We start from the raw sequence: 27,894 nt of genomic DNA, 5'->3' as shown, positions 1-27,894 counted from the left end.
TAAGTCGTATCCTAATGCTAGAGGGTGTTACTAGCTTTACTATAGTCTTTAATGTTCGAGGGGTCTTCGGAGCCTTTATAACCTTAAATGTTATAGTAGTAGCGGTAGTAGCCTTTAAGGTTGGTTTCCTTACGCGTAAAGGCTTCTTAGTAGTAGCACTACTAGCGCTAGCTTTAGAAGCACGTTTAGGACCTATATCGACGAGGACGACGAGTTATAGCATGTGCTAATAGATGTTTACAGGTCTTCTAATTTACTATGGTACCGTTACCAAACGTCGAAAAAACGGCGAATTCCGCGCTTAAACGCCCAGGTTCCCCAGTCCCAATGATTTCTGAAAGGACAGTAATATCATAACGAGCAAGGTCATAAGCAAAACAAATGTATGCATGCTGCGGTCAGCTTTTGAGGTGCGGACCTTATGTCAGCCCCACACAGATGACTGTGCCTCCACTCAGCCCGGTTCTCGAACAGATCGTCGATTCAAAGTCACCGCCTGAACTTCAGTGGCGGCATCCCTTGAGCACATTGTCCACGTCGACTAACAAACTTGGAGCCTTAGAACAAGCACGGCCAGCTGTTTCAGCAAAACCATGTCTTGCCAAGAAATGCTGTGCTCCCAGCTATCGTGCTCTTTAAATATCTGCCTTTCCGATCGCTTGTCCGGTAGTCTCGCCTGACTTGATAGTGCGCCCTTCCCACAAACCTATATCACACCGGATAGCTTCGAAACCAATCATAATGGCTCGATATTCATATTGCGCAGGTCATGGGGACACGAACAGTATCTCAATGCAAAATCTCGAAGGCTCCACAGAAGACCAGACGCTCCACGAAGCTTCTGGACAGCCACAGTCAAATGGTTCACATGACAACGGTCTTGAACAGCTTCTAAGCGTACAGGGAACTCGGGATGAAAGTCAAGAACCTCTCATCAATCAGTATACTGCCACGAAAACACCTGCGGCGGTCGATTCAACGTTGCAACCGCTACTTCAAAAGGTCCAGCCACTAGGCAAAATCTTAGCCGCGCGTGTCATTGGTAAGACTGAGATTGTTGCTCTTGCTATATCAGTCTTGTCAATGATGTTGGCAGTAGCGACGGTCGCTAATGATAACATTGCATGGTATCTTCGGTTCCAATACCAAATTGTTGTCGTAGGCCTTCTACTTAGCCTTATGAACATCTGCATGATGACGGTACTGCCTACTACCCTTCTCCGTTGCGAGGCGCTACTTGGCGACTCAGCCATCCAGAATTTTGAAGCCATTGTTCGCAACAGACCGTTAGCATCCAAAACGGCTTGGACTTGGCGACTTGTTCTTGCGGCATTAATAGCACTCCCGCTCGGGTTGAGCGTGCTTTACAAACTCTTCAAGGACGGCGCAGCAGTACTCAGCATAGAACCCGAAAACAGCCTCTACAACACTGCTTTTGGTCTTTTTGCGCCTCCCGGACTGCTACCCCTTGGCTGGGATTCAGGAACAATACTGATGTACAATATCACAATGCCCTTCTTGATGGCTTCAACGAATCAGACAGCACCTCGCAATGCCAATACCTCTCAATTGCTCGACCCACTAGACGAGGTCATCCTCCCTGCGACTTGGCCCCAAACATACGGCTTCAATACGTTGCTGCTCAACAATTCCACAGCAGCGCTTCTGGACGTTCCGCCACCGGACTGGATAACCAATGTGCAGAACAGTCTCAAGGACGGCGACCACTTAGACATCGCTGCTCCTGTACTCGCAACTGTGGCATCAAGAAACCATTCTGTGGATGCCCACAGGAACGAGAGTTCTAATTCTGACTTCTGGGCTGAATTTGGTCTCGACAAGGGGCTATTCTTCCAGGACCTTTTCAACGATTGGTATATTGGTATGAAACCAAGTTTTCTCAACGCAAGTGTAGACCGAGCATGGTGCTTTGTCTCGATTCAGGCTGGTAAGTCTGTGCCGAGCTTCATATCTACAACACAGCTATGGGAGCTCAACAGGGTGTACTGTTCTGGAAGATGGCGCGTGACAAGGGCGGGCACTAAACTTCTCAACGGGACTTGCGACACCAACGACCGGCCCGCTTTCATAACCAAATACGACCAACCTGAACTCATACTCACCCGTACTGGCAACGCGTTCTCCTTGAATGTTTACTTCTTACCCGCTCTGAACGAGTTTTTAGCGCCTTTCGACCAGTCGCGGAATGATTCGGACTGGGTCTTGCCAACAATGGCAACTAGTGTGGCAAGCATGTACTGGTCACGACTTGCTGCAATGGAAGGGCCAGGTAGTCCGCATTGGACAGGAAACAACAGCTTTGCTAAAAGGAAAGCCCCACGGCCAAACGATAACATCACCGACGGACTGTTATATGGTCGTTCAGCTAGTGTCGAATCGAGCCGACCCACGCTACAGAAGGCTACCATCTTGTACATCGTGTTCGTCGTCCAACCCTTCATCACTCTTGTTGCCATCATCGCCGATTTGTTCATGTGGGATGTGCCTATCGGGAGCGGCTTCAATATGGTTACTGTCTTAGCTGGGGCAGACGAGAAACGTGATCTATTGGCAGGTGCTGGATACTCTGGAGAATTACGCCGACCTTTATACATGGAGATCGTTACTGAGGAACAGACAGCAGGAGCAGCGAGACTAATTTATCGATTTACAGATCGTAAACCCCAGAGGCTGACGAGGCTGGTACGCAAACACCTGTACTCATAGCATGCTCAGAAACTAGAATCTGTGAGTCAGAGCAAGCATGTCACATATGGGTACCGAGAGGGAGCTTGAGTTTTAGGAAAACATGAGTACTCAATCAGATTTCGTTTTGCAGCTTCTCTTGCACGTGAAATTGTCATTGCCTCTATTCCAATGGCGAAATGCACATTTGTGACAGCACCGTGCAGAAAAAGGCGCTGTAATTTGGTATCATGTTGCATCACTCATCAGAGTCAACTCTAGGAAGTTTCTTCTTGGTATCACAACCCAGCCACAGCAGGTCCGGCCGACTGTAATGCCCGCAGATATCCAAGAAGCTCTTGGCAAAGATTGCAGCAGTGAAGTCAAGGTCAGCGAATATCAAGCCTTCAGTGGCAGAATCCAGAGGAGCAGTTAACAATCTACCATCAGGACCGAAGATGGCGGATGCTCCTCCTCCGGGACTGTTCATCAAGAGACCCGCTTCTGTCGACATGGTCTCGATACCTTTCTCCGTGATAACGGTCGTGGCGTGGAGAACGAAAGTTTGCGATTCGATTGCGTAGACCTGGGATAGACTCTGGCAACCTATAAATTCTGTCAGCGGCCATTGGCACGCAATATCCGTTGACTTGAGACTCACCTTCTTTGGACAAAGACCAAAGATCAGGACCTCCCTGATGAGGTACAATTGGCGGCCAAGCAGCACAATGAATTTCCTCCTTCTGGGAGATTGTGTTGAATTTCAACAGCGGTTGTGCATGCTCCCAGCAGGCTAGAGTACCGACTTTCCTGCCTATGCTCGTCTTTGAAACATTCAACAGACTGTCGCCTGAAGCGTCACCGAAGATTGTTCGCTCCATGTGTGTTGCCTTGAGCTTGCGACGATTCATCAGCATCGCGCCATCCGAGTCTATCAGCGCTTGAGCGATATAGACGGAATTGTTGTCATTCTCGGAGAAACCAAGCGAAACAACAATCTTGTTGCGAGCTGCGCAGTCTTGAATCTTTCTCATCTCGTCTGAATCGACGGCAAGAGAGTTTTGGATGTATTGGGTGGACAGCATAGGATCCAAAGGACGTGTCCTGCTCATGAAAAGTAAGTTGCTGGTTTGGATGCGATTGGAGAGTTGAATAATCACCATATCCAAGCTGGGTAGCCAGGAATGAAGGCTTCAGCAAAGGTGACGAGTTCTGCTCCTCCGACGGCAGCTTCTTCTATGATCTTGCAAGTCTTCTCGACGGATTTCTGAAGGTCCAGCCATTCAGGCTCATGCTGGGTGACAGCAACACGAACAGTTGATTTATCAGGCATGGTTATGAGAAGGATATGTGTAACGATGAAAGCTGACTTGGCTGATCAGAAAGATGAATGGACAATAATTCGAAGGTGGGTTCGCTGAGTATCTTATATATGTGTTGAAGCCTCGTCCGCAGCTATGGAACAACTGACAGTAACTCCGCATCAGACTAGATTTGATATGGGTGTTGATACTGCCGTGTCTGACATATCTTGCTTGCGGATGTGTCTTCCGCACGGCGTTGCACCAGAGATCTACTGTTATCAGCTGCATCAACCTTATCTACCTCGGCCCGTCTAGACCTATTGATAACAGCATTACCCCGCTTCACAGTTCGAAGGCACGAGACAGGAAGTATGGTTGAAGTAGACGACACTCTACGGTATTTGTTTCACTATCAAGGATATAATTGCTTACGTCGCAACAAAGCGGAAGTTACTGCTTGCGGCGGATATCGAAGCAAGACGCTCACATTGGTTGACATTAGTATCAGCCCCGCTCTCAAACGATGAGATCTGCAGACAGGGAGTATGTACTGACTAGGCTTTATCTCTTGCTATGCTCCTCCCAAGTGTTGCCAGTCAAAATCCCATAGGCCCTCATTGCTGAGAGGTATCCCTTCAGCAGCCTGCAAGATCCAGTCGTGGTCTGCCGTTCCTTCTGTGCCCCAAAGTGTCTCAGCGGCAGTGTTTAAAGCAGTATCGTCGAAAACGTTGTATACGTCAACTGCCGCGTGAGATTCAGGCCCCAAACCACCAAAGTCCTGTTCCGTATTCAAAGGCCGAGCACCACAAGCCAAGACTTGGCTGTGCTGTATCGGCAAGGCCCAAACCACTTCCCATCTATGCGCAAGGTTCTGTATGTGCTGGAGAGAATCTTGTGCTCTTCTCTCCCAAGTGGGAGTCATCTCTGAAAGGGTCTGAACACAGGTTCGAAGACCATTTGCAGACTGTCGGCCTAGGCGATTCTTTCCAGATGTCGCATTCAGGAGATGCATGGTGGCGGCAATGGAGATGTAGTCAATGATTTGTGGAGCAATCGCTGTGAACTTCCGAGTCGCGCCAAACTCACGAACGGTGCGAGAGATGGCCGCAGCTGCAGTAGTAGCCACCGTCAAAGAAAATCTGCCAGCCTTACTGCCACTTGCTTCTGAGAGAAGCGGTCGATGAATTAGAATAAGAGCGGCTTGATAGCTGAGTTGCAGCCAGACTGCAGTCTCAGACAAACGATCTTCAGGAGTATGCAGGTAGGCATTCGTGGTTTCATAGAACTTGGTCAGAGTCTGGTGAGAGTGAAGCACAAGTTTCTCCTTCTCCGTCTGACTCAAGCGATACCAACCAAAGGCATAGCTATCACATTTTAGTCATATAATCGTTTGTACATGTCAACCGTTCCTTACCCTTGGTCCATACATGAGTCCCATAGATGCCACATTTCACAAAAGCGTTCATGAGCCCATTCATCTACTGTAGCTCCCGTGGGAAGGATGGAAGTGAACGATGTTGACTTGACTCGTTGCCAATGCATGGTGCAATTCATGCCGAGACTGGATGTCACTAGTCTACAACCGAACACAGTCAGTTTGAGATATATGTAGACTGTGTACCAAAGACACGACTCACCTGTCCACTGAAAAGTATGCCCAGAACGATCTAACACGACGTTGTTGAACTCTTTGGTCAGGAAGTCCCGAAAGCCGTGCTGATTTGAGAGCACTTGCATGCAGTCCTAGGTGAAGTACTTGTCCAGTAGCCATGGCTAATCATTATGTCAGTATCAGCAACGAAAACTTCCCGTGGTCACTCACCAATCCAGTTATATGCCATACTTCCACAGCCAGATTGCAGCTCTGTCCAGGCTAACAGAGCAAGCCCTTGAACCACAAGATCGGTCGGAGTTTCTTTGATACAGCGGAAGACAAATCCCTCAGCGCGACTCTTGAAACTCTTCTCTAAGTTTTGTATTCGTGTAATATCAGAACATGAAGCAGCGACGGCGTACAAAGCGTTGTTTCGGAATGTTAAATCAATATCTCCAACAGCGGGTTCTGAAAGTGCCATGTTCACAAGTTCGTCTGTCTCCAGGAATTGGTGAAAGCGGTTAAAAGTCTTCGAGAAACATTCTATCAGATAATGCCTGTCGTCGAAAGTTACGCAGTCTCCATTGCGGACTTCGACATCGAATTTGATATCGGGACTGTTTGATGTCTTCGTCTGTGGCACTTTGCTTGCTGATAGAGTGAAAGAGGGCTCTCCTATGTCCGCCACATCGAGCTGGAGCATCAGTGAAGATAGCTCGTTCATAGCGTGAGATGATCTGCTCTCGAAAGCCTGGTCCTCTCCCAGCGGGGTGGAACAACCTTCAGATATTGAAGACGAGAGACCGGCGAAGGCAAATGATGAGTCCCTTGTGTCGTGGTTTATGTCTGGGTCGACCATTTGACGTTCAACGTTTCCAGACTGTGTGTTTTTCAAAGCATCACGCAATGCCTTGATTTCTTCTCGCAGAGAGAGGACAAGATCTTCGTCTTGAAAAACACGTCTTTCTGGATGTCAGTTTCCAGACTCAAGCGATGAGGAATGAGATCCACTCACTTTCTTGAGTCCTCAGAAGCATAATGACAAACGCGGTCAGATTTGGTGCACAAAGTGCATCTGGGTTTGCGACCATCGCACTGTGTCAAACGTCAGTCAAGCAGAAAAATTGCAGTACCGTGCGATGCTACGCAATGACGAGGAGCTCACATGGAGTATGGTACACGCACCTTTCGCTTGCCCCTCCTACAGTCGTCACACGCAATCTTGATACGGGCGCGTGGGCCCGTCTCCTCGGGATCCATGATTGAATAGCCGGAACATGAAAGATGCGGATCTCTGTGCCGCACCAGTGATAGAAAATGTGAGATCCCGCGAGCCAGTAGCGCAACCTGACATATCAAGAACGCTGTAGTTGTCGCAGCGAATGAAGGACGAACGGTGGTCAGCGAGATTGTTGATTACCCCGCCTAGACCCTGATTTTCGCCAGCCAAACTCTATCTGAGGTGCGGATATGGCATCCGCACAGATGCCAAGCATTGACTATCGCTCTTTCCTACAACTTCACCATGCGGATAGTCAATCCGCACAAGAGATTGAGTGTGGAAGTGCGCTGAAGGCTGTTCGGTAACGAAGAGGGGGTGTCGAGATCAAACTTTGATATATGTATAAGTGCCTGAGTACCCTAACAGGAAAGCAAATGAGAGAACGTTCCCATCCATACCTTGACAACTTCATCAGAATCTCGCTCTACTCTCAAATATGGTTTTCCTTGCCGACTGGGAAAAGGAGCATCTGTTCGTCTACGGAATTTTTGGCGTCCAGCATAAAGAGGGACAGACGGAAAACACCACAGCTATCGTTGAATCACTGCACAGTCTGTTGACTTCATCTGCTGGACAAGTCGATCTTCTCACCAATGAGAGCCACGGTCTTGCAACAGAGACCGAGCTTCATACCACTACCTTTGTTGCTTACTGGCTTGATGCGACCGTGTATCAGGCATGGGCTTCTTCTGGTGAGGTTCAGCATTTCTGGAATACCCTTTACGATGATGCTGGAGTCTGGCGTGAAGTCATGACAATTCCTACCTCGCGGTACATGTTTGCTGCCAATCAGAATTTCAGATGGGGCCTCACATGCCTGATCGATAAGCTGAGAGCGAGCAACGACGAAGGTTACTGGGGTGTTTACCGGCACAGAATTGGCTCCAAAGACGACACCTTCACCTCGCCATATATCACAGCAGCAAAGGCGAAGAGAACAACAGATGATATCAAAAAGGCGAGCGGTCTTCGCGTCCTTGATATACCAGCAGAAGGTCCAAAATCTTCGAGCAAGGTCAGACTTGGACGTGTACGGCTGAAGAATATTCCCGACAACATCTGCTTCGTTCGGGAAGGACAACGCCAGCCCAATATCGCCAAGGAAGAGCTTGGTCTCTGGCTTGAGAAGGTCGCGCCTCATGCAAGGTCATGGATTGAACACCTTGATCTGCACAGGGAGAAGAATGGAGTGCTGTCTTTCTCGACCCATGTAGGCCAGGAGTCAAAGTTGACCGACTCAGAAGCGGCAGAAACTGATCAGTTGGCGTATTTCCTGGATCTTGCCCACTTTGAGGCGTCCGGTCGGGCATTTAAGGGCCATGTACAATTGAGGAAGACTGTCATGGAGATGTATGGACCAGGAGGACCCATGGAGGGTATTGGGAAAGCTGAGCTATATGTCGAGCTCCTTATCTTGAAGTCTGACGAATTCGATGCTGAGTATGTTGGGTGCCTTGAAGGAACCGGTCTGATGTATCTGAAGAACATTGAGTAGCGAAAATAGTGAGACAAAGCCGGTAGAGACTCATCAGTCACTGCAGTAATTGAGGAAGGGGTCTTGATCAGATGACACTGCAAAAGAGAGTGCTCGAGTATTGTGATGCGAGACGCAAGAAATGCGCACTACGTGGAATTTTCCTGGCCAAAGCGTTGGGAATTGCCAGGTTGAGAACTCAGTTGTCAACACTTGTCGCGTGCACTTAAACGCAACGCCTTTCGCGTCAACGTAACCCGACATTTTTTCGCCCTCGCAATGCCATGATGATTACCTATGCAGAATGTACCAGACGTGAAAGTCGACTATTGCTACAATGCTCATACTACGCCTAACGCCCCTTGAAACAGTTTTCTCCAGTTAACAACCCGGTTTGTTTCTGCCTTGCACAATCTTAACGCGTCCTAGATGACAGTGGCTACTGTGTTAAGCACACATGTGTTATGCTGCTTCTCCTAGGAGTTCACACGTAGCTTCGAGTCGGTGCAGAAGATCGAGACGGGTTTGGCACCCCTATTGAAGACTTCTCTTTGAGCTCAGAAATTATCGTCAACCTCAAGCTCGTAATACCGAATCGGCACAAAGACATCCCAGAAGCACTCGTCTCTGAACTTGACCACCTTGTCATGTACCTTGATCCAGTATTCGGGATCCTCGATTTCAACTCTCAAAACAAGGGCGTTCATTTGCAGCGGGAGTCCGACCGTATATGTCATCATCTCTAGTGAACACCACGCGCCGATGGGCGACCTTCTGGGATCATCGCGCATTTTTCTGAATCGTTCGTCGAGGGATGTTGATGTGGCGTCTGATCTGCATATTCTACTGCATGCATGATTGTCACCGTTGAAGTGAAGTCCGAGGCGCAGGTCGATGGGGTGTTCGTATGGGGGCTGACGGGAGTCGAAAAGGGATACTCGGCGTTGAATCATTGGAGTAGAGGATGTCGTTTTTGAATCAGTCTTCGGTGACGTCTTCTCGTCATCCTGGATGACTGGTACGGTAGCGGATGTTCTACGCTTCATCATAATGGATAGCTGGGGATTCGAAGTTGAGAGATGTAGGATGAAGGTGTTCAATTCGTTGACACTTGCGGTTCTTTCTTCTTCAAGAATATTGGTGATGGAGATTCTACTAGAATTGGCACTCTACGGGATGCGATGACTCAAGCTTCATTCGGTTTTGGGCACGCGGAAGCGACATCTCTTGTGTGACTGCCCAGTTCGCTCAAAGTGTCGCTTGTAAAAAGAATAACTTAGTCTTCACAAAAAAGATTCACTTATTGCTATACCACCGCAAGTGACGTTCTCACGAACACCCGAACTTTATCAGAAGTGAAACTGCCATCATCGTGACTTTCAGTCTGTTTGCGGCAGCATATCGCTTCATTTTAACACATACCGCCGGCCACAGATATATGAGAACAACTTGCGCGACCACTTTACGGTGACTCCTTCAGGGTCTCCACAATCATCAGTCACTTCCTCGGTTTTCTCATTTTCACTCCCGTGGGCACGATTGTTGACTTTTACAACTTTCAGCACTTTGTGTCCCCGAATTCTGTTTTTCCCCTTCAAGAACATAACGATCCACTTCACCTTCACAGTCTTCACCACAACTTTCGCCAGAAGATTGACCACAACGTTCACCGTTCGAAGTATCACGCAAATACATCGTCTGGTACTCCAACTGTCAAACACTACACCAGATTCAAATCACCATCCCCATCAGACTAAAATCATCATCGCCAACACCAACAACAACCCCCTTCTTCCAAAAGATCTCACCGACATGGGAGCCAATCAGTCTTACGGCACGGATTGCATGGAACCCACTCGATCCAGCACTTTCAGCGTAACCACAGAAAGCTCCCAAGATACTCCTTCCTGCACAACCTCCATCGAAAGCTTTGAGACCGTCGTCAAGCCCACCACAAAGCCCGTCAACAAGATGGTCATCTTTGATCCCAACCAGCCACCTTACGACGAAAATCCACTCGATCTGTCTCTCGGACTTCATTTCTCAAAACTCAACGGTCGGGAGATTGGAGACTTTGACGATACATGGAAAGAGGATGGTGTAGAGAGATGGAGCGAAGAAGACCGCGCAGACCCCAACTTCGACGTCCGCGAAACAATCTGCTACAAGACTCTTGCCGAAAGAGAGTCGATCAGCAGTTTCAACAAGATGCAAAAGACCCCGGAAGCTGAGTCTATCTCGAAATCGGGATGGCTTGGACTGTTTTGTCTGCAAGCTCTGCCGCTCTACTCCAATCCTCAGAGACCGTATCTTGCCATAGGTGTGAAGGAACTGGGAAACTGGATTGGTGTTCATGATCAAGTCGTGCAGTTGAGAGATGCATGGCTTCCGGGAATGCCCATCAGATACTTCATCGACAAGCCTGAGGAGGAGCATGATATGTATATGAATTTCCATGTCTATAACGACACTGGCTTCTTCGACTGACATTTCCACATCAACCAAGATTCTCCGTCATTCCTGGCGCATGTGGAAAACACATCCCAACAACCACTTTTCTCCACCTTTTACTCCATACTCGAAAGCTTTGGATAGTTTGCGGCCCAGGAAATGAGACTGCTCCGACATGCAAGACTTGAGTGCGAGCAACAAAATCGAGCGGATGATCTGTATCTGAATCTCGAGCTGTTTTACGACTCTTGAGCTCTTCGAAACTTGTGGTAAGAGATCAACGAGAGATCAACACAGCACCTTCTTGCAATTCGGGCTATCCTTGAGTTTGCGAGTACTTTGATTGCTTGGGGGGGAGAAAGAGAGAAGCCAGGGTAATAACTTCCAAAAGACAAACAAAGAAGAAGGACAAAACCCCGTACCAAGAGTTCTCAACGTCTTCCTTGTCAACATCAACGGACATTGGAAAGCTCGCGGTTAGTGAAGGGAGAAAGGAAGATAAAAATCAGCAGAAATGAACAAAATACCAATGAACAATGCATTCTTCCGCATATTGTTTCTATCATCAGCACTCCCATCCCTTCACTTTTCCATCCCCTTCCATCAGCCATCCATCAAACCATCATCCCCCCCACTCACTCCTCCCAAACAACACAAGTAACATTCCCCCCTCCCACCCACCTAGCCACCGGCTTCCCCACCGTCCCCAACGCCACATCCCTCTCAAAAACCACAACACTCCTATCATATTGCATGCCCACCGCCAGCAAATCACCAAATTTATTCAAGGAGAAATGGCGGGGGAACATTCCTCCCGAAGGCCAGAGTTGTATGTGTTTCAGGGTGCCGTCTTTTTGGAGGGAGAAGGTTGAGAGGGAGTCGGAGGGGATGGAGGTGGTGTGGTTGTGGGGGATGGATGAGGGGGAGGGGATGTGGAAGGAGGTGTTGTTGCGGTTGGAGATTATTAGGAAGCGGTTGTCTGGCTGTGTTTTGTGGTGTTAGTAAAGAAATGGCAGGAATGATAGGGATGATGAAGACAAGGGTAGTAAAAAAGCAAACTTACAGTAACAGCAATTTCCGCCGCCGCATTTCCCTCAGGAACAACAAGATCACCATACGTGCTCGTTTCAAACACTTGTTTAAACCCCATACCACCAATTTTCGGATAAGAGACTCTGAACGACGTAACCGTATTCGCCAATTCGGAAACCAAAAACATAAATGTGGTTGCTTGGGTCCCCACCACACCATACGGTTGATAGAAAACCACATGTCTAGGTCCACTACCAGGAAGCACCGCAAATGGTTTCTCAGCAACAAGATCTCCAGATCCCGCATCGATGGAAAAAATCCTGATCAAGTCGGCGCCTAGATCGGGAACAACGATGAAGTTTCCAGTAGGATCCAGCACGGCTTCATGTTCATGAGGGGCATCCTGTCTTTCAGCATTAGGACCGGGTTTTGTCAAATTGAAGAAAATATCCTGTTGGAAGTCGAATGCAGCGGTGTGGTTGGCGTCCAAATTCCAAGTACTGAGTGCACTGCCTGAATAATGTGCGAGAGCAATTGATCTCTTTTCTGCAGGGTTGCCGTAGATGACGCCACTGACCGGACCGCTGATGGTTTGTTCGCGGTGGATTTTGTGGAGGTGGCCCGAGGAGTTTATGGTGAAGGAGGTTAGGGAGCCGTTAGTGACTTCGAGGCCTTCATCGAGGCAGTAGAGGGTATTGTGATTGGTGTCCAGAGTCAACCATGAAGGGTTAGGCGCACAGCCCGCGTTGGCGGAGGTCTTGGTCAAAGAATAGTGACCGCCATGTTCAGTCAACTCGAGCGTGGAGATGTTGCCAGAGTAGTCGGAAACAAAGAGGTTGGTAGCGGCAGTGAAGCTCGCAGCAACACAAAGCTGAAACGCACAACGGACGAGCATTGTCGAGAGATATTATGGAAAAGAAAGTGATGGACAGGACAAGAGAAAATAAAACAAGAGGCAGTGTCACCTACTTATGTACAGTACTTATATTGACCCACATCCATGCAGGCACATGCTTGCTCACCTTTCCTGAATCTGGGGCGCTTACAGGTAAACTAGCAAGCTTACGCATAGTGCTGTGGACATGATGCACTCAGCCGCCTGTAACAAGACATGAGTGATGATGCCGAAGATCGCATGGAACACAAGGCGGAGGGAGGTCGGAGCGGGGTGACAGGCAACCGACCCGGCTGGTGGGGACGTGCTTGGCGCGGAATGATGATCAGCAACCATGCCAGCGACTTCGCACGAGCCAGTGACATGATGGTCAAAGCAAGCGACGCGTCAAGAAAGAGGGCAGTGTACGGAGCAGAAGACATGGAAACGTGGTGTGGTTTGGATTGGATACAGGAATGGATTTTGGTTCTAGGACCGAGATGTTCTGTGGTAATCGGGCCATCTCTTCCTCAACAACGGCTTAAGGCGTCGATACCAAGACGACAAGACCGTGAAAGTTCCTTAAATGGCCTTCTTGCTCTGGTCTCTCAGCTGAGCAGTTGACTGTCTGTCATTTCCTCTCGACTCGAGGTCGGCAGCCCAAAGAGCAGCACCAGTGGTGTTGGTGAAGGCGAAGAAGACACCAGCAATAGGGACAAGCTCCAACAGAGTAGCAACAGTACCGAAACCAGTGTATGCGCCCTGTCTCTTCTCAACCCACTCATCCTGACGAGCCTTGTTCATGCCCTTGAGTTGGAAGTATCTAGAGTGAGCAGCAGGACCAGCGCGCTTGCCCTGGAGGAGGATGAACATGACTGTACCAACAACGGGGATGAAGTTGAGAGGCAGATACATGACGTATCTGATGATGGCGCTGGGTGCGAACTTGGCGAACGGCTTCTTAACGAGTTTACCAAGACGGCCAATAGCATCACCACCACGACCGACCTTGCGCTCCTTTGAGACGAGCTCGGCCTCGCCCTTAGCGACCAGAGTACCGTCAAAGGTGTCAATCAAGCTCTCCTCGACGAGGAAGGTCTTGGCGAGGGTGTTGAAGATGGTGCTGCTCTCGTTCAGGCACAGCAGGGCGGCATTGATAGCGGCGAGAGGGCCGTTGAAGACGGCAAGTACGGCGGCTTGAGGAAGGTAGCCGAATACGAAGACACCGGCGAGGGTGCTGATGCCGAGCAAGAGGGTGGGGATGAGTTTGGATGCGAGAGGCTTCCAAAGGTCGCGGTGAGCGAGGAAGTAGGCGATGCCCTATACGACTGTTAGTACTGTGAGGATGAGCGCATGGGGAAGGAAGTCCATACCCTGATGGGGTACAGGTAGGCTCCTGACTGAGCAGCATCGCTTGCCAGGTTGGCGACTCTCTGTGCCTCCTCACGGACGGTATCCTTGACCTTGTCTTGAGCGGTCATGTTTTCTGTCGGGTTGTGTTTGTTGTAGGGAAGAACAGACGGCGCAGAAGCTGCTGGTTTTGTTGTCGCGCAAAGGTTTGGCGTGGTGTCCTCTGACCAAAATAAAACGTCACTGATGTCATGGCTGAACTCGATGCGGGGAGCTGCCACAGCTTCCAAGATCCACTTGCAGTTGTCTTCTCCTTTTCTTCAGATGAATATTCCGCATAGCGAATTGATGCAAGCAATATGTGTCTGATCATGCATAATATAATTTCTCGATCTATCATCTCCCCTCAAAGCCATACCGCTGTAGCAGCAGCCAGAGTCTTGCCATCCTCACCCACTAATTGCCTTCTCGCAACCTCGACAATCTTGTTTCCATCAAAAGCCAAAACAAACACGAAACCTTCTTGACTGTCCGTCATAGCCAAATACTCGACTCCCTCCTGACCATCGACCATAGGTGCAGGTTCGACAGCATTGGCGATACCTCCGCTCGTCGCCGTTTCGAAGATATCGAGTGCCTCTCCTTTCAATCTCCCATTTTCATCCAATGCAAAGACTGCAACATAGCCTTTTGTCTCCTTTTCCAATCCTCTTGTCGATGCGTAAAGATATCTTGGTGACCCAGGGACCGGTCTGCTTAACCGTACTTCGTCCGCCCAATACTTCTTCTCGTCCTTGTCATCCGGAATTATCCTGGCACCAGATATCAGATTCAAATCTCCTGTTTCCGAAATCGACAAAGCGTCCACATAACAGCTATGTTCCTCGACCGAATATAGGATCCTTCCGTTGGGGTGTGGCCAAGTATGTCTAGGTCCATCATTTCCTCTACTCGCAATCCACTTCTTGCGGTTCTCCAGTTTTCCTTCATTGCCAGTGACCGAGTATGACCAGACACAATTGTGACCGATATCCGCAATGTAGATGACCTTCCCGTCAGGAGAGAGATCAATCGAGTGGGAACCATGGCGAAGGCCGCCAAAATCTCCATGTGCGACGCCATTTCTAGCTCCGTCGTTTTCATTGCCTTGATCCCTGAATTCTAGGTTTTGAAGCAGAGAACCAATACTGCCGTCCTTCTTGATAGAGAAGACTTCGCCGGTAGGACCACCTGCTGAGTAGAGCGTCGTTTCTGAACAGCAGACATACCCACTCATTGCACGTACTGGTGCTGAGTTAAGGGGTATCAATGTGTGGTCATCTTCAATGCGGTAGGAGGCTACTGCTGGGGGTGATGCCCAGACAGTGGTGTAGAGGTGTTTTTTGTCTGACGACAGTGAGAGCCAGGAGTGCCCGCCTATGGCTTCGGAAGTGCTCTTGATCTCCAATTTACACTTTTTGGCATCTTTGGCTGGGGTAAAGCGAAGTGTGAAGAGTTTGGATGTATAAAAAGTGCCGACTAGAAAATCCATGTTTACATCCAAATTCCAGATTCAGGTTGTATGGTCTACTTCCGATGAGGTGAGAAAGACGATGAAAGCAAGAAGGTGTAAATCGCTTTTGAAGAATGGCGTAGGGACGTTTTTGTCAAAAAAGTGATGGCATGGCTTTCGGAAGTGGGCATCTGGCCGAAAAGTGCATCTTCCGAAGAAGTGCCCCTCTCCGAACGTTTGGGGCTGGACTCGGCTTTGCAGTCGTTACAGTTCAGGCAAAATATTTTGCCGATGTTGAATCATCAGATCTGATAACGACTATTGATGACTTCGAGCATCTTCACGGCAGGACTGGCACCGATGAGTGCAGAGTCCACCTTGGGCATTGGTTTGCCCATTTTTCCGCCTCGAATATCGCCTCGCTCGCAAAATCACACTTTTCGAGTGCGGTCGAAGGATTCGTTGCTAACAAGATCGTCCCGAGAAAGGCACCGCGAGAGTGGGCAGTACACCTGATCATGGCATCTCTTCCGAAACTTATGGTTCGAAGCATTGAAGCTTTCAGATCACATGTTTTGATATGGCAGCCCAGAATGTAGATCGCCATGCCACATGGACATGTTCCTGGCTCGATCTTGTTCATCAGTCGCTGGTACCAGCATGTCTTCTGATGTTTCTCAGTTTGCGGGCTTCTTTGTCGGCTCTCCTGGCCTGATTCATGCTGCCGCCCATACTGGACTCTTCGAAGATTCTCTTTTGTAGACCGCCTTCGGAAACTTGGTCGAGGAGAAAGCGGCCCCAGAGACCGTTTCTCCAGCGTTGTATTATCCACAAAGCAACGGCCTCGGTATCTGGTTCACCACCTTTTTGCAGACGACCAGTCTTATGTGCAATGGCATTGAGCAGTTCGATGATGTCGTTCGTAGGTGGACAGTATTCCTTGTAGAGGGTGGGATCGATCAGGTTGACACGATAGAGGAGATAGTCGGCAAGAGTGGCAGGTGGGATAATGGTGTCTTTGACATTGCCGCACAGGGCAAGCTTCAGCATGGCTTCGGCATCGGGGACGTAGGGTATAAAGACACCAGGAGTATCGAGCAAGTATACGCCCTCTCCATCTTCGGTGCTGTCGATGATCTTGACGCTTGTTGAAATCTTGCGCGTGACACCTGGCTGAGCGCCTGTGTGTGCCGCTTTCCCCTTTCCGACTCCTTCTTTTCGCAGAGCGTTGAGCAGCGAAGATTTTCCAACATTGGGCATGCCAACGACCATGATGCGCGAACCGGTCAAGGACGTGCTGTTCTCGAAGTAGCGACGAGCGAAGGCTAGGACTTTGCGAATGTCCTTCTTGTCTTTGTGGTCGGAGAAGAGGACCTCGGAGGGTTTGTGCCATTTGCGAATGATGTTCTCTCTCTGTTTAGAAGGTCAGAAGAAGGCGGGCAGGAGGCCAGAGGGAAACGAAACTCACCTCCTTGTCGGCAGGCTTGTTGTTGCTACCCAAGTCGCGCTTGGTATAGATGATGATGCGCTCGCGACCTGCCAGACTCTGTTCGAACAACGGGTTACGTGAGGTTAGTGGGACTCTGTAATCACGGCACTCGACAATCAGGTCGATTTGCGACAATAGCGTGTTCATCTTGGACAGACCCGCAGCATGATGACCCAGGAAGTATGACCTAGGGAGAGACTCTACAGGCGGGAATACCGCTCGCGCTTTGAATATCGATACCATTGTTGCCATTTGGGTAGTTCTTTCCTTGGGCGGCTTCGAGACTTTCTGTTGTTTGCCCAGGGTCCAGAAATGTTTCCGGAGAAGCTTGGACCGAGCTTGCCATGACGTTGCCGAAAACAAAGACAGCCTTCCCATCTCGCATCATCCTCTATAACACAACATACCGGCATCAATGATAAGCATGAGTGTGCCATTGATACCCAATTCTAGAGCATCGGTAGCACATGGAGTTTTCTGGTCATCTTCCCTTCGAGACCCTTGATCACGCTTATTTAGCGACGTGTTGCACCGGTAACACGCTCAATACCTGAGTATATATACCATGTCTTTTGCACATTGGATGCCATCTTCTCCTCCACAAGACACCGTGCAGGAGAAGGATTTGGAAAATATGCATAAATCATCTCTACGCTTGTCATTCTTGCCACCCATATTCATCTCGGAGTCTCACTTCAAGGACATCAATGAGCTGCACCGCCTCGAAGATGATCTTGTCGAGGCTGGAGGTCTATTGTCTTACAATCTTCACGAGGCAAAGATTGTTCTGACCAGAGTCCTCAACAAGAAACGCATCACAATGGATCTACGGTCCAAAGACTGCTACACGGACGAAGTCCTCGTTGTCAAAGATGTCTGTGCAGCGGATACTGTTACAGACCCCGCAGCCGGGCACAAAGCAAAGAAAGGGAAGCTTGCAGAGGGATATGAGGATGGAAAGAAAGAGACTGAAGAATCCATCCTCCACGAAGTCAGCACCGACTCGGAAACCGAAGACGAGCATAAGCCAAGAATCAAGTCTGCCAAACGCAAGCGTGTTGGTTCTCCGGTCGAGCAAGATCCGAACAAAGCATACTTTTCCAACCCGTACATCAAGGTCTTGAAGTGGGAATGGTTTACTGATTCTCAGAAACAAGACCGTGTTCTGCCTATCGAGCCATACTTGCTCTACCAAGGACGGATTATTGACAAGCCTGAGGATCCAAAGACACCAGGCAAAGGGTCCAGCTTTACTGCCAGGACCAAAACACCACAATCAATCCTGGAGAGGGCTAGAGCGGATGCTGAGAACGACACTTCTTCACCGGTACAACAGCGTAGCAATCGCAAACTCGGCCAGATAGGCGGCGGCAGAGTTTCTGCGCCATTCCAAACTACGCCACACTCCAAGAGAGCCGCTCTTTTACATCAGACGACCTCGGAGCATGATCTAGGCCAATCGTCCGACCTTCCTGAGATGCCCCCTTGGGTCCAGAACGACGTCAAGTATGCGTGCCAGCGCTTAACACCCGCTGATCCACCCAACGCAGCCTTCATCGCTCAGCTTGATAAGATCAAGTTAGCGCGATTGCTCACCGGTGATGAGATTGGCGTAAGAGCATACAGCACCAGCATCGCAGCTCTAGCCGCCTATCCTCACAAACTCAGTACTGGTCGTGAGATCCTACTCCTACCCGGCTGTGACGCCAAAATCGCAAACCTCTATGTCGAATTTGCAAACTACGGCAAGATCCAAGAAGCCGAAGACGCCGAAAACAACGAAGAGCTCAAGGTGCAAAAACTCTTCTACAACATCTGGGGCGTAGGCGCCACAACAGCAAGAGACTTTTACAAAGAAAAAGGTTGGAGAGACCTCGACGATGTGGTAGAATATGGCTGGCAAACCCTCACCCGCGTCCAACAAATCGGAGTGAAATACTACGACGAATTCCTTCTCCCCATCCCTCGCTCTGAAGTCGAAGATATCGCCGCTACAATCCACAAACATGCTGTCAAGCTCCGTGACGCCGGGATTCAGAGTCTAGTCGTCGGCGGCTATAGACGAGGTAAAGAACACTGCGGCGATGTCGATATCATTCTCTCTCACCCTGACGAGAGCAAGACTTTAAACATCATCACCGATATAGTAGCGAGTCTGGAACAAGAATCTTGGATAACGCATACCCTCCTCATCAGCACAAAAACCAGCGATCGCGGACAACAAACCCTAGCCTTGAATTCCTCATCCACCCACGGCCACGGTTTCGACAGCCTAGATAAAGCCCTAGTGGTCTGGCAAAATCCCCACTATACCCCCTCTACTTCTAATCCCTCCGACTCGAAAACCAAAAACACAAATCCCCACCGTAGAGTTGATATCATCATTTCGCCGTGGAAGACCGTGGGATGTGCTGTCATGGGATGGTCTGGAGGCACGACATTTCAACGCGATTTACGTCGTTACGTCCGCCAAACTTATGATTACAAATTCGATTCTTCGGGGGTGAGGGATAGGAAGACGGGGGATGTTGTTGATGTTGACGGTGAGGCTGGGACTATGGAGCAGGCGGAGAGGAATGTTTTTGGGGCGTTGGGGTTGGAGTTTAGGGAGCCTTGGGAGAGGTGTACTGGTTGAAATTTGTGCGAGGGGACTTGGGAGATCTGATACGTCAGGATCATGGAGGAGTCTGGGTTGGAAATCTTTATCATCTCGTGATCTTTTTGAAGTGCGGATTTGGGAAGAAACACCAATAGATTTTCCTCGATTGAATGACAACTTTCGCATCCATTTTCCAACCCTTTTCCATAAACACTGAATGAACGCTGGAATAGATCTTTCATCCGTCGTGTAGAAATAGTATTTCGTGGTTTCCAGCTACTGTTCTCGTCTGCATTAAGCGCCTTTCAAAAGCAATTCGTGTACATAAACCCCATGCCATTGCCATATGCGTGTCTCGTATAAACCCCCCCATCAACCCCTTTCGCAATGCCTTGCAACCCATCAAATCATAAACGTGATGTCGACTCCTAAGCTGACTCTGCAATGACCAATATGTCCTTCACCTCTCTAACAACCCCATCGAACTCCGGGCCTACGAGCACCGATTGGAATCCCTCATCATCGGTCTGGGAGCACCTAGAGCTATTCTACGGCCTGTAGATGTCGACTGCTCCACTAATGTTGTCGACGCGGGTCTCCATGCCGTCAAGTCTGCTACGAAGTGTCCTAACTTCACGCTGGAGTTTGTCGACCAGATTGAACAGATTGTTCATGTCGCGAGCAGACACCTCATAGCGGTCGTGATTCTGATATCTGTCGTCGTTTCTTGAATCGTGGGAATCGTAATACTGGCGAGCGTCCATTTCGTGCCGAGCAGAGCGTGCGCTGTCGCCATTCGCGCCGTTTCGTTCCCTCTCTGGAATAGAGCCTGGCACATTGACCGGAGAATAATGGCGTCCGTTGACTGAAGGAGGAGCGTCGAAAGTAGGGCGCGACGGAGTGGCGTTCGAGAGTCTGCCGTCTCCTGAGAAACCACCGCTGTAGCTGGAAAGGCGTGGACGCTTGGCGGCAAGCTCAGCTGGGGGACTGCGGGAATCTTCATCATCCATATCATCGCGCTTGCGGGCACTGCCAACCTTGAGAAGCGGAAAGCCGGTTCGTTGTTGCTGAGAGATTGTCAGTATTGGTTCATGTGTACGAGCAAATAGTATCAAATGAAGCTGCAAGCACATCGCACTAGCACCGAACTCTCTCAGGGTGGCCGTAGAGCGCTGAAAAGGGCTGTCGCAAGGCACGATGTTCTTGAGAAGCCTGGCCGTGTCCAGTGAGAGCGCTGGAGTAGCTGCTCTCGGTGAACGTCTTTCATATCTCGAGCGCACTGTGCCTTTTGATGGTGCATCTCCACGAGTACAGTGCCACTGAGATGTCTGTGCTTCTGTGCTTGAGCTTAATTGGTGATGGCTTACATGTGATTCTCTGGCTTCTCTAGCATGCGAGCAGCCACTCTGCGTGTACGAGCACCGAACACATCCAGTTTTGTCGTGGCTATTCGGCCGCGTCATGCACGCTCTGTTCTGTCGCTCGCACGTATCACATCTAGGATTACGTTCCGTGCCATAGCGCATACCCTTGGAAGCCCTGGCATGTCGTGGGTTTTCCATGTCAAGCAGGTTCCACCAGTAATCGTGTCTCTCAATGTCAAAATCGCCGTCATAGCGGGGAGGCTCCGGTTCAGCGTCGCCGCCTGTGAGCAGCTCGTCGATGTCGGACTGGGCATCTGCGTCTGCTGAGGCGGTATGGCTTCCATTAGAGAGATCCGCATCGACTTTCGCTTCGGGCTTCGAAACTTCAGGTTCGTCCGAACGTTCAATGATTTGAGGTTTCGCTTCCTTCGCATTGGCGACCGACCACGTGGGGACCTGAGGGCGGCTTTCACCGTTTCCATTCATCTCAGTGCCAGGATTTATTTCGCGAGCACCGGTATAGACATCAGCCATTTTGTGCTGTACCGGTCCGGCTCCTAGCAATTCCTTTGGTTGTGTTTCGTGGGAAGCTGGCAATAAATCAGCTTCGGACTCTGGATACTGGGCGGCGGCGGCTTACCGGACAAAGTAAAGTTACGACGGTCGTCCGACGGCGGATTCGAGAATGCTTCCATTTATCGATGAAGTTATGATTGTCGTCAACAAAGTTAGGAGGATGTGAACAAGCAGGAGAGTCAAAGGGGGCGACGAGAGAAAGAAGCGGCGGGCGCGATTTTGAAGGCAGCCACTCACTGGCGGCCCGGTCGCGAGCGGCTTGTCGCCCTTTCCCGGCTTGCCGTGCACCTGCAACAAGAGGTTTCTCGATCATCTTGCTACCTAGCTACCCGTTGCTTCTTTCTGCCTTCGGACAATTCCATCTTGGCTACTGGCTCTTTCCTCCGTTGATCTCGATCGCTTGTCTCATTCTCGAATCGTAGGACTCAGGAATCCGAAAAGATGTCTTCCTGCTGTTTGGTGGCGCGTACGTACGGCCGACGTTAGCTGCATCCGTTCCCGAAGAGGACCAGGTGTGCCCGCCCTTGGCGCTTCTGTCAAGGCAAAACCAGGCAAGACCTCGCACATGTCTCTTTCCGGGACTCCCGTCGTGTTTACCTATCATCGTGCTTTGGATGGTCGCGTCTTTCCCCTCGCTTTGGTCAAGGCGGTGAGACGAGCCGCTGTCGGCGACGCTCTCCACACAAATCTCAATCGTCCCGTCCGACACCGACCGACCGGCATCAAGGATTCAATCATGTCGCAGGACGGGAAATACTTTACAAGCTCCTGATTTTGGCATGCCTTTGACGGCGGCTACATCTATGTTCTGCGATGCGCTCCAGACACTCGAGCTGCGTTGGCGCAAAATGTCGAGACAGGTTTGTCCAAACCTTTCATGCAACCGCGCGAAGCCCGACAAGCCCGGTTGTCTGGGAAGCGTCTACGAGTTGGGTCGGAGCAGAGTACCAAATCCCCGACTCCCTTGCGACAAGATTGCAGTGTGCCCAACAGCCCTGCCACACACAGGAAAGTGTCGAAATACGCTCGACGTAATTGTCCGGGGTCTAGAATGGTTATGCGACGACGTCCGGCGCCATCTCAGCGTGGTGCCCTCATCCCCATCGCCCAGTCCATACTTGAGTACTCAAAGTGTCTGGTATGGCTGTGAGTTTGGATTTTGGTATTTTGCAGGGCAGCCGTACGTCTGTAAAGGTCTCCGTCTGAGCGCTCCAGATTTGTCTCTGGTTCCGGTGCGCTGTCATGGTCGTCGCCGCCAGTTTGAGTGCACAGAAGCTCTTGCATCTCGATTTCGTCTTCTGGTCTAGGCGTGTCTCTACCACCATCCGTCTTGAAGGTAAAGAGACTCACGACACGAGAGGATGCGAAGGAGAACATCGACCAGTCTGGAAGCAGTGCTTTCTTGCTAGGAGATGGGCTCGATCTTCTGGGGATGGTCATTGTGAATCGTGTGGTCGGAGGTATTGCTCGATTTCTTGGATTATTCACTGCTTCTGGAGAATTTATGTAAAAGGTATGCAGCGAGCTTCTATAGAGTTTTCTTTTCACCCCACAGCACGTTGTGGCTGACGACTCATCCTGTCCTCAAACTTGCTCAAATCATCATGCATCATTCGCACACGCAACAACATCTGGGGAGTCATCAAGCTTTCACCTCCGAGTCGAGTCTCATTGGAGAACCCTTCTCCACATCACCACGACCTGCTTTTCCTTCCACGAGCTGCTCCTTCTCCACCCGACGTAGCAACATTCCAGGATTCAATACTGCTAGAACACCCATAGCAATGAGCATTGGCGCCGCATCCAATCCAATGACATAGCCTTGCTGGGTAATGAGTGGTCCCCTCCACCCTTGACACAACTCGATGGATCGATAGAAGCCTCTCAGGTTCATCATGGTGGTACTGATGACAATAGCAATACAACTCAAAAGAAGCGATCGATTTGCCTTGATCTGTGATGCGCCTCGCGGAAAGACGATACACAGAAATCCGGCGAAGATCATGCCAGAGACCAGTTGCGCGATGATACCAATGACCATTACCGTTGTGCCAGGCGCGGTGCTGGTACCTTGATCGAAAGCTGCACCAGCCAATCCACCACCAATGGCTTGCAGACTCAAGCACACACAATCAACACTGAAGATGACCAACAAGTAAAGCTTTGGAGGCACAGGCGAGACCTCTCTGCCCAAAATCTTCACGATCATCCACAGCGCAATGTAAACACCAGATTGCGTATATGCAGGACCCATGATCAGAGTCGCAATCTGCATGGTGTTGATCTCGTCCGAGAATGTACAGGTATGCGCAACTGTACGACCGATCCATCCTAGAAGTTCGAGCCCGGCTCCGCAGCTGAAGAATAGGCCCATCCACCAGCATCGTGTGCGAAAGGTTTGGTATATGTTTGCAAAGGTGTAGAGGCCGAAGCAGATGCTGAAGAAGATTCCGACGCCGAGCGATGGTCGGTATCCATAGCTTGATGCTAACGCGTATTTTTCGTAAGATGCGCAAGGTGGAATGTATGGCGGGGGAGTAGACATCTTGCTCGAATTCCCAAGGTGCGACGGTGAGACCGGTCAAATGTGTAGATGAGATGATTGATATATCCAGAAAACAAACAGCACCTACCTACATCCTTATATATGCATTTGCGACACTTCTTACAAAGACGAACTTTCCTCCGAGATGCGTCACCATATTCCTTGTATACAACCCATTTTGGACCTCGCAGTGCGAGAAGGATGCAAGTCGCAGTCGGGGCCGAAAAGGGAATAGCGTCTTCGAAAGCCAAAAATCAAAGGATTACTCGTTGCCTAGTTTTTATACAGCCAAGCTGTCGCAGCACGTGTGGAATAGACTTCCAGAAGGATGCAAGATGTGAGACACTATTATTGCAATTTCCTGATCGATGGTCTATAGATCTCAATAATACTCGTACATAACGTCTGCTGGCGGCGCGAGATTCGTTCGTCATCCATCGACTCCTTGAGATGCAGCAGCAGCACGTCCATGCCACGTAGATCTTTCACCTTTTCATAGGCTACTTTGGTTCTCTTATGTTAGTACCACCCAGCATACAATACTCATATCACAGGTTGAAAGCGTGAGATGGCTGGTGTCGCGACAGAAATCACGATTCACGATCGCATCTCACGAGTGTCGTCATGACCGTTCTGTCGATCATTTCCTTTTTCGTCTCGACTTTGCGAGCGCGAGCTGAGTTCCTCCGACTTCAAGTCATTCTTTTTCTGCTCCTTGCTTCTTATCATTTTGAAGCCTAGAGATCGCGACTTGAACTCCGGACGGACAATATGCCAACCTATGGAAATAGACACAGTCGCTCGTTCTTCAGCGCGCGCTTAAGATCATTGAGATATGATTTGCCAACTGTACAACACGTCCCTGGCAGAGCTCGCGAAAAGCCCAAACCAACCTTCCAAGATCGAGCCGTACAACAAGTCACTAAGGAGATGCAGTGGGAAGCAAATGCCTATGCACCTTTCCGTGCCTGCTATATGACCGCTTAAAAACTTCTGGTCTTGTTGCAGTGATTGATTGATCATTTAGAGGAGATTGGAGACGCAATGTTATGCAGTTTATCATTGTCTATCTTCTTTCTTCATACAGTCGTAATCGCTTGATCCTCTAAGCCTTCATCATCTCAATGAACTTTTCGGCCAGAGGGTTGGCAGCAAGAGGGTTTCCACCACTGATGACCTCCCTATCGACAGTGATGTAACCAAGCTTCTCGCCAATACCCTCAATCATATTGGCACCGTTCTCGCGCAACGTGCCTTCGACCTTGGGGATCTCAGCTCCGAGCATCGTCTCCATCATGGCTTCCTCCATATCAGACCAGGAAGTGAGCTTGTAGCCGGCGTACAAGAACTTGCCACTCGATGCCTTGGTGGAAAGGAAAGCGTACGGTCCGTGGCAGATAGTGGCAGTAGGCTTCTGCTTGCCGTGGAAGTGCTCAAGGATACGACCCAACTCCTTGTTGTCGCTAAGATCAGTCAGGGGAGCATGACCACCTGGGATGAGCACGCCGCGGAATGACTCCAACTCCTGATCACTGATATCCCTGAACTTTCTGGGCGAAGAAAAGCCATTCTCCTTCTTCATGCGCTCAAGCAACTCATTCTCGCGGCGGCGCTCGTAGAAGTTTCCGGCAAAGGCAAGGAGGGTTTCGCTGTTGGGGTCGGGGACGGGCTCTTTGCCTTCAGGTGTGGCAAAAGTGACTTCGTAGCCGGCATCCAGGAGTTTTTGGAGGGGCTTCGCAAGTTCCATGAGGAAGAAGCCGGAGGGTTGTGAAACGATCTTGCCGGCGTCCGCGCCGGAAGTCTTCTTCATGTCGAAGTGATCGGCATCCGAGAGGATGATGAGGACCTTTTGTGATGATGACATGGTTGTTGATTCGATACGTTTGTGTTTGAATTGTGAAAGATTGAGAAAGGTCTGTCTGCTCGATGGAGAAATAGGATGAAGAGAAAAAATGCTGATGAGGATGATGTTTTGTACCATGATGTTCGGCCAATGTCCACGGAAGTCACTATGACGTCGGACCCATTCTGAACAAACATGTCCAATTTTCACGTGCTATGCACTTCGAGTCAAGACATACTGACATCTCGTACTCGCAGACCTATCACGGAGCTTTTGGCTAAGACCATTGCTTCGCTGGATAGATTGGTCATTGTCCTCCCCCGCTCATACTCGGGACGTTTGTCTCAAGCCACATCGACTTTAGTCGGCTTGCACTCCAGATTTACGTGAACCGGCTCGTGGCGCACAAGCGGCTTGCGATAATTTTGGATACGCGAAAGGCTTCTTTGTATCCAAAAGATATCGCAAACCCGTCAAAACTGCTACAAAGAGGTGTTGTCGTGTCGAAAGGCGAACGAAGAGCAGGAACAGGGTTATGCTGATTGCAAGATGGAATCGCCGGAGAAACTTCGGCCGACTATCAGAATCAAGACGCGTCGCGGTTTTGTCACAACTCAAACTCATTCGATACACACAGTTCCGTATTGTCGTCCGTTCAAGACTGTCAGAGCTGTTGAGCCTAGAGACATCGCGAGGAACAGGTGGCAAGAGATGTAATATGTACTATCCAGCTTCTAAAGGCTAACTGGCTAAAACGTTGACTTCGAACGAGAGCAGAAGACGAAGTTAACATTAAAAGCTTCATCCAACATGTCTGCTAGAGCATCTCGTCGAACAATTCCCGAGAGCTAGTGCCTTCAAGCATCTACAGTCCGTCCTTCAGATACACTGCATCATGTTCTTCTGCTTAGAGATAAGTAGAATCGACCCACCATTCCTTCTTGTACTGCTTTCCCAGTAATGTTTCAAGTTTTATTGGTGCTGTCAGCTCCGTGCTGAAATTAGCCCTCGGACCAACAGCTCCCGGCCCTTTGTTCTTGTACTCTCCGTAGTAGAGGTTGGCCAGGCTTTGTACAGCATCCCAACGCTCCCACCCGACAGACTTGACAACGTCTCCTAAGTACGACCTCTGGAATACGACTCGGGAAAATTGGCGCCATGGTCTTCCGAGAACGGTAGATGCGACTCCGCTGGTTCCATTGACGTGGCATTGGTTGAAGACGTAGAATGAAGTGTTGTTCTCCGCGTCTCTACCATTGGCCGTGATGAATCCAGGTCCGATTGTTTCAATATCGCACTGCTCGAACCAAGCTCTGGCACGGAGTCCGAAGATGAAGTCGACGGCACCATTGATGAACGATTCTGCATACACTTGTCGTCCTTCGTTCGCATAGATGGTATCCTGATATCCTTCGAAGCGGCAGCCGTAGAATCCTTGATTCGTATTTTGGGCACTCAGAGCAAGTGCTTGTCCATTGGTGCTTGCTTGACCGAACGTATTGGCAATATTCAAATTGTACAGCTTGACGTTCGAGGTCCAAAGACGAAGCGTGGCAGTTTGATCGTTGCTAGTCAGGCCCGGTGTCGTGCGAGAAAGGTTACCGGTGATGGTCGCTTGGTTCTCGGCATAAGAACGGCTATCACAAGTGTACCCTTGTATGGTAAGTGACCCTGCTAGCTTGGGAACATACACCTGCTCAGAGTATGTTCCGGGCATCAAGAAGAGGTATTGCTCTGCTGTCGTGTTGGCTAGGGCTGCAACAGCAGCATTGACAGTGGTAAAACTGTTGGCTGATTGACCTGAAGCGTCGACTACCAGTGCATTGGCCGGAGGCTGGATCCGAACATGCTTTCCTTTGCATGCTGATGATGCAGCCGCACCACTTGTGGTGAGTACGATGAATGATAGCACTGTTTTCGGTAACATGATGACTGATAGA

The 27,894-nt window shown here is 49.8% G+C and overlaps 16 protein-coding genes across 16 annotated transcripts; 5 read left to right on the top strand and 11 right to left on the bottom strand.

Annotated features, from left to right (window-relative positions):
• Window positions 1–741: 741 nt before the first annotated feature.
• Window positions 742–2,791, top strand: M438DRAFT_370226 (uncharacterized protein; the record flags this gene model as incomplete). The annotated part of the gene is made up of 1 exon (XM_029908166.1): window positions 742–2,791. The coding sequence occupies one exon, from the start codon at window positions 742–744 to the stop codon at window positions 2,725–2,727; it is 1,986 nt and encodes a 661-aa protein (XP_029754619.1). The 3' UTR covers window positions 2,728–2,791.
• A 153-nt stretch (window positions 2,792–2,944) lies between these two features.
• M438DRAFT_340681 (carbon-nitrogen hydrolase) lies at window positions 2,945–4,018 on the bottom strand (the record flags this gene model as incomplete). The annotated part of the gene is made up of 3 exons (XM_029904349.1): window positions 2,945–3,291; window positions 3,347–3,789; window positions 3,846–4,018. The coding sequence occupies 3 exons, from the start codon at window positions 4,016–4,018 to the stop codon at window positions 2,945–2,947; spliced, it is 963 nt and encodes a 320-aa protein (XP_029754618.1).
• Window positions 4,019–4,419: 401 nt separating this feature from the next.
• M438DRAFT_307986 (uncharacterized protein) lies at window positions 4,420–6,924 on the bottom strand. The gene is made up of 6 exons (XM_029902321.1): window positions 6,769–6,924; window positions 6,599–6,678; window positions 5,812–6,545; window positions 5,627–5,762; window positions 5,404–5,565; window positions 4,420–5,353 (listed from the first exon to the last, which is right to left on the bottom strand). The coding sequence occupies exons 1-6, from the start codon at window positions 6,841–6,843 to the stop codon at window positions 4,561–4,563; spliced, it is 1,980 nt and encodes a 659-aa protein (XP_029754617.1). The 5' UTR covers window positions 6,844–6,924; the 3' UTR covers window positions 4,420–4,560.
• A 331-nt stretch (window positions 6,925–7,255) lies between these two features.
• Window positions 7,256–8,360, top strand: M438DRAFT_401184 (uncharacterized protein; the record flags this gene model as incomplete). Its single annotated transcript, XM_029909518.1, has 1 exon — window positions 7,256–8,360. The coding sequence occupies exon 1, from the start codon at window positions 7,302–7,304 to the stop codon at window positions 8,358–8,360; it is 1,059 nt and encodes a 352-aa protein (XP_029754616.1). The 5' UTR covers window positions 7,256–7,301.
• A 536-nt stretch (window positions 8,361–8,896) lies between these two features.
• M438DRAFT_360525 (uncharacterized protein) lies at window positions 8,897–9,388 on the bottom strand (the record flags this gene model as incomplete). Its single annotated transcript, XM_029907441.1, has 1 exon — window positions 8,897–9,388. One exon carries the CDS (start codon window positions 9,386–9,388, stop codon window positions 8,897–8,899), a length of 492 nt encoding a protein of 163 aa, XP_029754615.1.
• Window positions 9,389–10,151: 763 nt separating this feature from the next.
• Window positions 10,152–10,826, top strand: M438DRAFT_360524 (uncharacterized protein; the record flags this gene model as incomplete). Its single annotated transcript, XM_029907440.1, has 1 exon — window positions 10,152–10,826. One exon carries the CDS (start codon window positions 10,152–10,154, stop codon window positions 10,824–10,826), a length of 675 nt encoding a protein of 224 aa, XP_029754614.1.
• Window positions 10,827–11,120: 294 nt separating this feature from the next.
• M438DRAFT_401183 (3-carboxy-cis,cis-mucoante lactonizing enzyme) lies at window positions 11,121–12,781 on the bottom strand. The gene is made up of 2 exons (XM_029909517.1): window positions 11,854–12,781; window positions 11,121–11,773 (listed from the first exon to the last, which is right to left on the bottom strand). Exons 1-2 carry the CDS (start codon window positions 12,715–12,717, stop codon window positions 11,426–11,428), a joined length of 1,212 nt encoding a protein of 403 aa, XP_029754613.1. The 5' UTR covers window positions 12,718–12,781; the 3' UTR covers window positions 11,121–11,425.
• A 506-nt stretch (window positions 12,782–13,287) lies between these two features.
• Window positions 13,288–14,240, bottom strand: M438DRAFT_307977 (uncharacterized protein; the record flags this gene model as incomplete). Its single annotated transcript, XM_029902320.1, has 2 exons — window positions 14,070–14,240; window positions 13,288–14,016 (listed from the first exon to the last, which is right to left on the bottom strand). Coding segments are annotated over exons 1-2 (837 nt in total), but the record flags the coding sequence as incomplete, so codon positions are not given.
• A 212-nt stretch (window positions 14,241–14,452) lies between these two features.
• M438DRAFT_378909 (Muconate cycloisomerase 1) lies at window positions 14,453–15,577 on the bottom strand (the record flags this gene model as incomplete). The annotated part of the gene is made up of 1 exon (XM_029908860.1): window positions 14,453–15,577. One exon carries the CDS (start codon window positions 15,575–15,577, stop codon window positions 14,453–14,455), a length of 1,125 nt encoding a protein of 374 aa, XP_029754611.1.
• Window positions 15,578–16,180: 603 nt separating this feature from the next.
• M438DRAFT_285751 (GTPase) lies at window positions 16,181–17,270 on the bottom strand (the record flags this gene model as incomplete). The annotated part of the gene is made up of 2 exons (XM_029901554.1): window positions 16,181–16,951; window positions 17,007–17,270. 2 exons carry the CDS (start codon window positions 17,268–17,270, stop codon window positions 16,181–16,183), a joined length of 1,035 nt encoding a protein of 344 aa, XP_029754610.1.
• A 215-nt stretch (window positions 17,271–17,485) lies between these two features.
• M438DRAFT_350437 (Nucleotidyltransferase) lies at window positions 17,486–19,724 on the top strand. The gene has a single exon (XM_029906633.1). The coding sequence runs from the start codon at window positions 17,593–17,595 to the stop codon at window positions 19,660–19,662; it is 2,070 nt and encodes a 689-aa protein (XP_029754609.1). The 5' UTR covers window positions 17,486–17,592; the 3' UTR covers window positions 19,663–19,724.
• A 450-nt stretch (window positions 19,725–20,174) lies between these two features.
• Window positions 20,175–21,524, bottom strand: M438DRAFT_360519 (uncharacterized protein; the record flags this gene model as incomplete). Its single annotated transcript, XM_029907439.1, has 2 exons — window positions 20,175–20,693; window positions 20,994–21,524. 2 exons carry the CDS (start codon window positions 21,522–21,524, stop codon window positions 20,175–20,177), a joined length of 1,050 nt encoding a protein of 349 aa, XP_029754608.1.
• Window positions 21,525–22,256: 732 nt separating this feature from the next.
• M438DRAFT_350435 (uncharacterized protein) lies at window positions 22,257–22,916 on the top strand. Its single transcript, XM_029906632.1, has one exon. The coding sequence runs from the start codon at window positions 22,346–22,348 to the stop codon at window positions 22,871–22,873; it is 528 nt and encodes a 175-aa protein (XP_029754607.1). The 5' UTR covers window positions 22,257–22,345; the 3' UTR covers window positions 22,874–22,916.
• A 132-nt stretch (window positions 22,917–23,048) lies between these two features.
• M438DRAFT_329885 (uncharacterized protein) lies at window positions 23,049–24,111 on the bottom strand (the record flags this gene model as incomplete). Its single annotated transcript, XM_029903267.1, has 1 exon — window positions 23,049–24,111. One exon carries the CDS (start codon window positions 24,109–24,111, stop codon window positions 23,209–23,211), a length of 903 nt encoding a protein of 300 aa, XP_029754606.1. The 3' UTR covers window positions 23,049–23,208.
• A 1,040-nt stretch (window positions 24,112–25,151) lies between these two features.
• M438DRAFT_350432 (ThiJ/PfpI family protein) lies at window positions 25,152–26,153 on the bottom strand. The gene has a single exon (XM_029906631.1). The coding sequence runs from the start codon at window positions 25,973–25,975 to the stop codon at window positions 25,217–25,219; it is 759 nt and encodes a 252-aa protein (XP_029754605.1). The 5' UTR covers window positions 25,976–26,153; the 3' UTR covers window positions 25,152–25,216.
• Window positions 26,154–26,861: 708 nt separating this feature from the next.
• On the bottom strand, window positions 26,862–27,881 carry M438DRAFT_329880 (pectinesterase; the record flags this gene model as incomplete). The annotated part of the gene is made up of 1 exon (XM_029903266.1): window positions 26,862–27,881. The coding sequence occupies one exon, from the start codon at window positions 27,879–27,881 to the stop codon at window positions 26,862–26,864; it is 1,020 nt and encodes a 339-aa protein (XP_029754604.1).
• Window positions 27,882–27,894: the final 13 nt, after the last annotated feature.

Source organism: Aureobasidium pullulans, assembly GCF_000721785.1.
Source record: "Aureobasidium pullulans EXF-150 unplaced genomic scaffold scaffold_52, whole genome shotgun sequence".
NCBI lineage: Eukaryota > Fungi > Ascomycota > Dothideomycetes > Dothideales > Saccotheciaceae > Aureobasidium > Aureobasidium pullulans.
The sequence above is the reverse complement of the archived record's forward strand: the minus strand, read 5'-3'. Positions and strand labels throughout refer to the sequence as shown.